This window comes from Manduca sexta, unplaced genomic scaffold (assembly GCF_014839805.1).
Source record: "Manduca sexta isolate Smith_Timp_Sample1 unplaced genomic scaffold, JHU_Msex_v1.0 HiC_scaffold_45, whole genome shotgun sequence".
NCBI classification, from domain to species: domain Eukaryota; kingdom Metazoa; phylum Arthropoda; class Insecta; order Lepidoptera; family Sphingidae; genus Manduca; species Manduca sexta.
Window position 1 is genome coordinate 465,204 of NW_023595242.1, and position 9,387 is coordinate 474,590.

Sequence of the window (9,387 nt, forward strand, 5' to 3'; positions counted from 1 at the left end):
CATGTTTTATTTCATAGTTATTCAGTATTCCGGTTTTAAACTCGCCGATAATTTGCTGACTTACAAGGGATAAACATCTCCAGTCCACTTACTATCAGGTGCTGAGGGAGCACTTTACCGCACTCCATAAAAAAGGTAGCATTGCTTGAAATTATTGATATAAACATCACGTGTAGGTTAGGTTAGGTTGTGAAAATATACGAGTAGTCGAACGTAATAAGTTGAAGAAACAAATAGCAAGAAATCACCAGTGCTATTGATATTTTGTAAACAGTTTTATTAATGTGACTACGAAATGCCACACATGAATCCATATTCGTATTTTTGGATGTGAATCCAAACAATGCCTTGAAGCAATAATGTAATCTGTTTACCTTACTTTCGATTTCTAAACAATGATAAAAGCATTTGATCGTCCTTCTTATGTCGTTTACTTCCTTGTTAATTTGCCTATAAGGACCGAAGTCTCAGGATCAATTCTCGTATCGATATGTATGTTCAAGTACATGATTTACCCTTTAATCCAATATATTTTATCGCCATACTAATGACGTCAAATAAATAAACATACAATATATATTTCAATTTATTTTTGCGTATCTTCCAACAGATTATTTGATTAATATTCAAAATTCAGTCGTAAGGTGGGTTATTTGTTTATAATTATTACCTAGATAACTAAATAAGTCAAAACATAATAATTATCTATTGTAAGGGACAATAAATTTGTTTTATCTAGCTATATTAATTACAAATGATTACTTTAGTGATATTTTCTTATACACAGAAATGTGAAGCGAACCGATTAAAACTGCCAAATGTATTCCGTGTAGCATAATAAGACGTAATGATTAAGGTCGGGGCACACTCGTAACTTTTAGATGATCAACAATTTTGACAAAAATTTACGAAAATTTTGAATTTTGTAACAACTAGAAAAGTATCATAAATAGATCACAGCTGAAAGAGATACTCAATCAAACTACTGTCTTTATCAATAATTTTGACAATATGTAAATAACAGTATTGATGTTTATGGCACAATAAAAAATATAATTTAGATTACTGCTATGAATATGCTTAACCTTTAACTGTGGACGCGCGGTCTCACAGGCCGCTCGCAGTTTGAAAATTTCGTGTTTACACCTTTCCACTTGCTCCCCGTGTATACGGCGCTCAGTAGCTTCAGTTTTAGTGGCGTAACGTATGTTAAAATGGGAGACAGTGTCGGCGGCTGCAAATAAGGGCAGTTATTTTTCTTTAAACTTTGACCGCGGTCTGTGAGACCGCACGTCCACGTTTCCGATACAAATTTTACGCCTATTTTGTTTTTTACGTTATTTTCATTTTAAATGTTAACAATTATTAATGAAAGTACATCTACGTCAATACAAACGCCAACGTCACAGCTGCAACATATTTATGATCTACTTTTAGTGTCAGACCAGTCTGATAACGAGGAAACTATTGAGGATTGCTTTTTATTAGAAGCTTATTTTATTCGACAATATATAAGTGACTTTGAAGATAATACCGATGTCTCTAGCATAGACGATAACATTATAAGGAGTATCAGCCCCAAGCGGGGTCCGCGAAAATTTATCTAGTTTGCTAGTACAGTACTAAAATATTGGCTTGACGTCACCTATCAATACAGGCAGAAAATATTGATAGGAGTCGTAAAAGGCACGATGACCACAACAAAGCACCCCGCGATGTATGGGCGGTAGTTGTAATGCACGTTCTCTGTGTAACCTAAAAAAAATATAAAGATCCACCGGAACCAGCAAAATTTTGAAAGGGGTCTATGAGCAGAGGTTCCCAAATATAAATTTGGGAACCTCTGCTCTAGACAAACCCCTAGTCAGGATACTGACTCGTCAAAGCGCACAGAATGTCGCCTTTGTACCCCAAAACTAAAGAGAAAGTCAAATTTTAATTGTATAAGTTATAAACAGGTCATACGGTTACAGTGTTCCAAACCCTTGTGTAAAAACTGCCAATAATTTGATACATATTGGACCATTGTCAAAATTTTTATATTTGAATTTGAGAAGACGTTTTTTTTGATTTTATTATTGATGCCTTAGATTTATAGATAAAAATGTTATTTTTTTAAAAAAGTTTAATTTATTTAAGTTTTCAGCCCTAAAACCGATCTCAAGTAAATTTATGCCAAATAGTGCCTTTAACTGTTAATATGATTTAATTAGGTGAGAAATAAATAAAGATTGATTAAAAGCTTCTAAATTATTTCATTTTAATATACATAGAAAATAATAAATATAATAGCGTAAAAATAAAATTAATATTTACGTTGTATTTTAACTCAAAACATAGCGGTCCGTGCGACCGCGCGTCCATGGTAGTGTAACAAAAATGACGCCCATAGTTAAGGGTTAATACTTACCATATTAGTAACTTTTATATGTCGCAAAATGTTTTTTAAGGATACAAGGTTTACATTACAATCTTGTTCTGCGTTTATCTTTAAAAATATCCTCTTTGAACCTAGCATAGTAAAGTAATATAATACAGTATAACGTAAACTAGACCTAATTACAATGTAACAAGTCTGAATATTATGTGGAACAACCACAAACATTTGTTCTCAACCCTCGCTAGATTATGCAGCTTTTCTATCCGTGTACTTTTTTTATTACTCTTTATAATAGTCTCTAGCTAAATACAAAATTCGACTCTTAGGTATTTACTAATAAACCTTTTAACCTCTGTCATAATTATAACATGTTTTGTCCTACTTTCTCCAACAGTATACATCACTAATCAAAGTAAGACAAAACACTATTTAACAGACTATCATTATTAATTTATTTGTTTATGAAACATAAAATAGGTTACAATCATGTATGCAACATACTATGACATGAAAAAATATTTTTTGGACGATAATTATAACCCAAAACATGTGCTCTGGAAAGTAAAAGTTACACATAACAGGTAAATAAAAAAAACACAGTTTAAGTACTCTTAGGTGAATGGAATTACAATATTTATAGGTACAAGTGAACAATATACGAGGTTTATGAGTTAGGAATCTTTGAGGATATAGTGGATGTGTCGTTTATAAGAATTGATGTTATTGTTAAATAATATAAATATGAAATATACAACAGCGATATATATGTAGCTACGTACTAGATTTAATGTTTCGAACATTCACTGTGTTCAACTGAATTGAACTGCAATCCATTCAAACTAACTTTAGTATGGTCAATATTGTCAGCTTGCAGTTGTGTACGGAATGGCGCTCATGCTTAAAGAACTCAAGTCTAAGTGTAACCTGGATTTAAAAAAAAATATTAGTCAAATAAGTAAAATTAATTGTTTATCAAGTGAATTAATAGGTCATAACAGTGACGTTTTGGTTGCCATTTTAGTTCAGATTTTGAACAAATAGTTTATATAACGTTCGTGTCTATAGAATATACGCCAATGATATACAATATTAGTAACGTGTTTTATACAGGCGTAAGTGTGCCGCAGCCTTAATGACATTTGACGGTGTCAGTAATTTTGACATTCGCGACACGTCTTAATTGATAGAAACTGTAATTGAAGGCAGCGATTCCGCTTCACCCCCAACGATTACGTATTCATGAGCCGTGATTGTGCCGTTCACGTAAGATATTAGATAAATTATTTGATATCGAATTAATTGGTAATTTAATACTCGGGGTTTTGGCTGCATATTTTTTTTTTCAATAAATACAGTAAAGTAAAATAGGTCTACTAAATCAATTTTCATCATCAACATCAGCCTCATCAGCCCACTGCTCAACATAGGCCTCCCCCAAAGATTTCCAGACGGACCTCTCGAAAGCGGCCTGCATCCAATAAAGAAATTTTACGTTGTTATATATAATGGACTATAAACGAAAAATTAACATGAAGTGATGATATAATTTGGTGTATACAAAGTCACAAACATTTTTAATTAAAAATTACACAATTAAATATTACACAGACGTTAACAAGTTGTTGCTTAGAAACACTACGCTAAATGAAAGTAAATGAATTTGATGAAATTGCTGAAGAAAACGGCTACATTTTGACAGTGTCAGCTCAACACCTTAAAGTTTTATTTACTAATATAACTGTAAGTTTTTAAAAATATTTGGATGTTAGAAGTAAACGCATAAATATCTAAATGGATATGAATGAAATTTCGCATATAGGTAGACCATCTCCTAGATTAATACTCAACTTTTATCTTGGTAAATTGATCTCGTAGGAAATAATTAAACTTCTGTCTGTTTTATCGAATATACAGTGCTGACGACATTCAGAAAATGCTAAGAATCTCTACAATTATGTAGGCTTTAAATAACGCTACGGTTTAGGTTTTATCGTAGATAAAATGATTTTTACACTATTAAAGTCGAGGAACATAACACAAAAATATTTTGTAAACTTTCTATCCAATTATTCTATTACTAATTAGTTAGAACTACTTTTTAAGTCTGTATTCGACGTAGAAAATTAAATTACTGTTTATGAAAAGAACGGAATCGACACGAACAGATGTGCTTGAACAAAACTAAATCTCTGAATTAAATGCTGTTCCAGCAACCCTATTGTATGAATAGAATTTATTTATTCTCGTTTAATATTAAGGGTTTTCAATTTGTAGGATTTCTTTGGTCATTTTTCATTTTTATTTTATAGGGGCAAAAACGCTGAGCGTTTTTTTGTTGCGTAAAGTTTTATTTTTATTTTAGAGTAGTGTTTGGAAAAGTCGTTTAATTTTTTTTTATTATTAATCCCATTGGTTAACCGTTTTCATCATTATTAATTTTTAAATCAACTATTTAGGAAACAACACTTCCCAATAAGATTACTGTGGGAAATATATCTCAGTTACATTATATCCACACTATTAGTGAAAAAAAAAACGAATTCGGCATGGTAATTGGTTCCTGATGATCTCGTTCAAACAAAACAAAAAAAAAACAATAAAAGAGCGACGATAGCCCAGTTGGGTGTGGAACGGACTGTCAAGACGAATGTCCGCAGGTTCAAATCCCAAGGGCACACACCTCTGACTTTTCTAAAATCATGTGTGTATTCTTAGTGAATTTATCGTTCGCTTTAACGGTGAAGGAAAACATCGTGAGGAAACCTGCACATCTGAGAAGTTCTCTATATGAATTTCGAAGATGTGTGAAGTCTACTAATCCGCACTAGGCCAGCGTGATGGACTAAGGCCTAATCCCTCTCAATAATAGAGGAGGCCCGTGCTCAGCAGTGGGCAAGTATATAATACAGGGCTGATATTATTATATAGATTGATAAATATTCTAAATCAAAACGATTGGTAATAAAATTAACTAAATTAATCAGTATAAGTAATTAATTAATTGATTAAATAACCGATTCTCGTATCGGGTAGTATTCATGCAATAAAATTCACATTTACTAATTAGATATTGAAGTATTAACATAAATTCAAGGGCAATTGCTTGGGATTTAGGTACGAAATGAATACATTTGTATTACTACGAACCCTTCTCTTATAACAGCATGTAGGTCCTCGATTTCGTGTGTGACATTTATTTATAGGTCTTGAGAAATAGTATATTATGTAAAACGTTAGTACAGTCAACGTTATTAAAGATGTAGTGCTAGCGAGTTAAATTCCAAATGAGAAAGCGTAGCAAAAAGTCTTTTGAATTTGGAATTAGTTAGTAGCATTCTAGAATAAGCTGGTATGATTTTAATATGACTTTGGACAACCCTAAAATCATTATGTCAATGACGGAATGTCAGTTAGGACTTGCTTTTTGTGTATAACAGATTGATTTATTGGTGTAATTCTTTGTAAGGGCCTTTACTTCGAGTTCAATAAATACAGACACAATAGAAAACTACGTAAATTTCCGTAGTTAAAACCATTCCTTGAAAACCTGCGCGTTATTCCAACGCCGACTGTACCACAAGCAATCGCTTCCACAACCGCAAACTATTCCAATTTCAAAAGTTTCATCCCCCCATTTTTCATTCCTTAGGGGATCAAGGAGCTCTGGGTAAGTGTCAACCGTTCGTAGTAAAAGGTTAACACTGCGAATGCTCGCGAATTCAAAGTCTGACTTGATCGATGGGGTTTGCCCATTGGGTCTGTAGCCTTTTTTGTAGGTTATTTGCTTGAATATATAGTGTATTTTTTTATCGGAGGTAAACGAGTAAACACTTCACTTGATAGCAAGTGCTTCTAACAATACCAGAATTACTAATGGATTGCCGGTATTTAAGGAAGTTACGGTAATCTCTATGGAAAAATTCCTAATGGAAGGAGTTTGTTTAGTCTTCCGTTTAAATTTGATTTTTGTGTAGTGATATGCAAACTTCTGAAATAAATAAAATATTTTAAAATTGTCAAATTTATAATATTTAATTCGACAACAATCATTATTGATTTAATATACTTACTTAAATATGAAAAGAAAATATATTGTGAACAGTTTTTGTATATCTTATTTAGTTATGGAAAACAATAGTGATTACAATTTATTACGGTTTATAAACTTTATACTAAAAAAAGTGTTTATTTTAAAACATTTCCTTTGCTTATAATTATTTTTTTTTGTTCGCAGATGTGTTTTGGCCTGTTCCTCTATGATGACAACAGCCGGCTTAGCGGATATTCTAGGCATAGGAGGTAACTAAAAAAATCCATTAAAATAATTAGAATCATTCTAATCAATACTTATAAATGCGAAAGTATCTTGGTCTGTTACGCTTCCACTACTGAACCACTGAATCGATTTCTATGGAATTTGATATAGAGATAGTTTTAAACCCTGGGAAGAACATAGGTTATACAGCGGGTATTTTATTTCGGAAAAAACTCTTAAACGCGAGTGGAGTAACAACCTATTTGAACTATAATTGTGCCAAGAACCAATTCATTAATAATAATGAAGAGCCCTTTTATGCCCCAGGCGGGCAATCGAGCAATTAGGTTACCTGAAAATCCAGTCTATTCACATTTAACATATTCTAGCCAGGTCAAGGTTAAAAACGTTTCTGAAGATAACATTCTTGGAAATATTTTTTCGCTAAAACCCTACCGTGTCTCTAGCCATTACCTTTGTATCTTGATTGTCTAAAACAGCTAAATTAATACAAAGGTGTGTCTTTGTGACTCATTTAAATTTCCTTCGTATTTATAAATGAGGTCTTTTTATGTAACTTTATTATAACAAGACAGTCGCAAGCTTACTTAATCTTGTTATTATTAGTAACTGGCTTTTGCTCGCTGCTTCGCCCACGTGAAGGAGGTTTGTGAAATAAAAGTCCCTCTACATATTTTCTCGGGATAGAAACTAGCCTATAACCTTTCCAGGGTCTTAAACTATCTCCATACCAAATTTCATAAAAATTCATTAAATAGATTTCGAGAAAATCGACAACATACAAGCAGACACAAAAGAGGACTTTGTTTTAGAATATGTATAGACATTTGCATTATTAATCATACTGTGACACTGCCTTCGTCACCCTGGTTGGTAAGAAGTTGGTGTCCTAAGGTCCAGTAATGGTACTTTTCACACATGTCGCATATAATATACATGTGCGCTGTAACTTCAATAGACACCTTCATAAGAAATATGTTATAAAGCTTTCAAGTGTTTTACAATCGTCCGCCGCTTGACATCAAGCCCTCCTATGGCATTCATGCATTGAATTAAAAATCAAAATGCAACCTGAACTGGGCTTGAACCTAAGACATCGCAGTCAATAACTAATATTGTGTTGCTAATAAACCACGGACTGATGAAGAAGATATTTTGTTATCAAAACTAACAATGATTTATTTTGTTTCAGATGAACATAAACTTCTCGATATAGGCAGTTTACCACCAAATGTTTCACCGATAGATGGTCTAGATGATTTTCCAGCTATGAGCCTTGGTGATAATGTTATTACAATACCTATACAAAAGCTTTCAATTAGCGACAAGACTATACAACCACCGTACATAATAAATGCAATATTCAAACTAAACGAAGTATCACAATCATGCATATTCTCAATTCTCGATGAGAAAAATAACACAGTTATCAATTTGTGTGTACTATCAGTCGGGCCATCTTTTACAAGAGCCGCTATAAGTGGAAATGCAATAGAATCAGTTATAAAAAGCAGGAAAATCGAGATAGATAAAAACATAGAATTAGAAAACAAATGGAGTCAGATATTAGTGTTCGTTAATTACGATTCAGTTAAAATACTTATGTACACACTAGAGACAGATGATGGTGTGAAATGTATGGACCGGCTAAGATGCGAGGAGAACAAGGAAATAGAACGTGTACAGCTACCAGAAATGTACTTCGACAAGGATTATAAATTGGTTTTAGGCAACCCGTTTACAGCAACAGAGAAGAGTTTAAGTGTAAGTTCTCAATATAATTATTTACAAGTTTAAACGAAGAAAGCCAGGTTCTTAACAAGGGCCACTATTGATGCTTTTGGTATTTTTTGTTGCAGTGCATAAACAAACTACGATTTTTGGTAGTTACTCTGTTATTAAATTCTATAATTTGCAGTGATTTATTGCAATTTAATCAAATGTTTGTCTTTATATTTTTGAAGAAACGATTTTATGAAAATTTTAATTTAAGGGCCTTCAAGTATTCCGTCATCTTACATAATTCCGAATTAGTTATAAGATACATCTATGTCTATTTTGATTTAGTCACAGCCTTGTGTTACGATTATTTGTGGTGGTAGCGCATCATTCCATCGAGCAAGTGGCTTTCTCTTCTCATCATTAATTTATATCAAAAATCCCAATCCTGACATTAAAAATAAAATGCAACTTCCTACATTTTAGAATATACATCAAAACATTAATATTCTTAACTGTAACATCTGTTATCTCGAAATTCATCACATAGCGAGGGCGTCGAATATTCAAAGGTACATAAGCACGGTGTATTAAAGCTCCGACTTGGCTATAAAGGAAGGAAGTAGTTTGTTCGCGAACATTTAACATTTTTGAATGTACCTGCGCCTCACAAAGAGACATTTTGCTGAAATTATACGCAGTTAATTTCACGTATTGTCGTATTTACCTCTGAATTCTGAATTTCTCTACGTACATTCGCAGTATGTCCTTTAGTTGGCGCTTACTTCGGTGTAATTTTGCTGTACTGAATTTTACTTTTGTCTCATATAGTCTGGAATATTTAGAACGTGGTTGGGTTTCTTATTCTATTATTATTGATTTCTTAAGAATTTATTATTTTAGTGGCGTCGTAGTTATGTTGTTTAGGTTAGATTTACAGTTTTCGATCTACATTATGTATAATATAACATCTGCTCCGGATTCTGTTAAAAATATTACGTATTCATTCATT

At 32.5% G+C, this 9,387-nt stretch overlaps 1 protein-coding gene across 1 annotated transcript in view; it reads left to right on the forward strand.

Moving 5' to 3' along the window:
• The window catches only part of LOC119193375, a 67,247-nt gene extending 58,779 nt beyond the window's left edge, over nucleotides 1-8,468 (forward strand). Inside the window, exons 2-3 of the mRNA XM_037446967.1 lie at nucleotides 6,615-6,679; nucleotides 7,849-8,468. Coding sequence (XP_037302864.1) covers nucleotides 6,615-6,679; nucleotides 7,849-8,453 — 670 coding nt within the window. The 3' untranslated portion in view covers nucleotides 8,454-8,468. The remainder of the gene's footprint in view (nucleotides 1-6,614; nucleotides 6,680-7,848) is intronic.
• The last annotated feature ends 919 nt before the right edge of the window (nucleotides 8,469-9,387 follow it).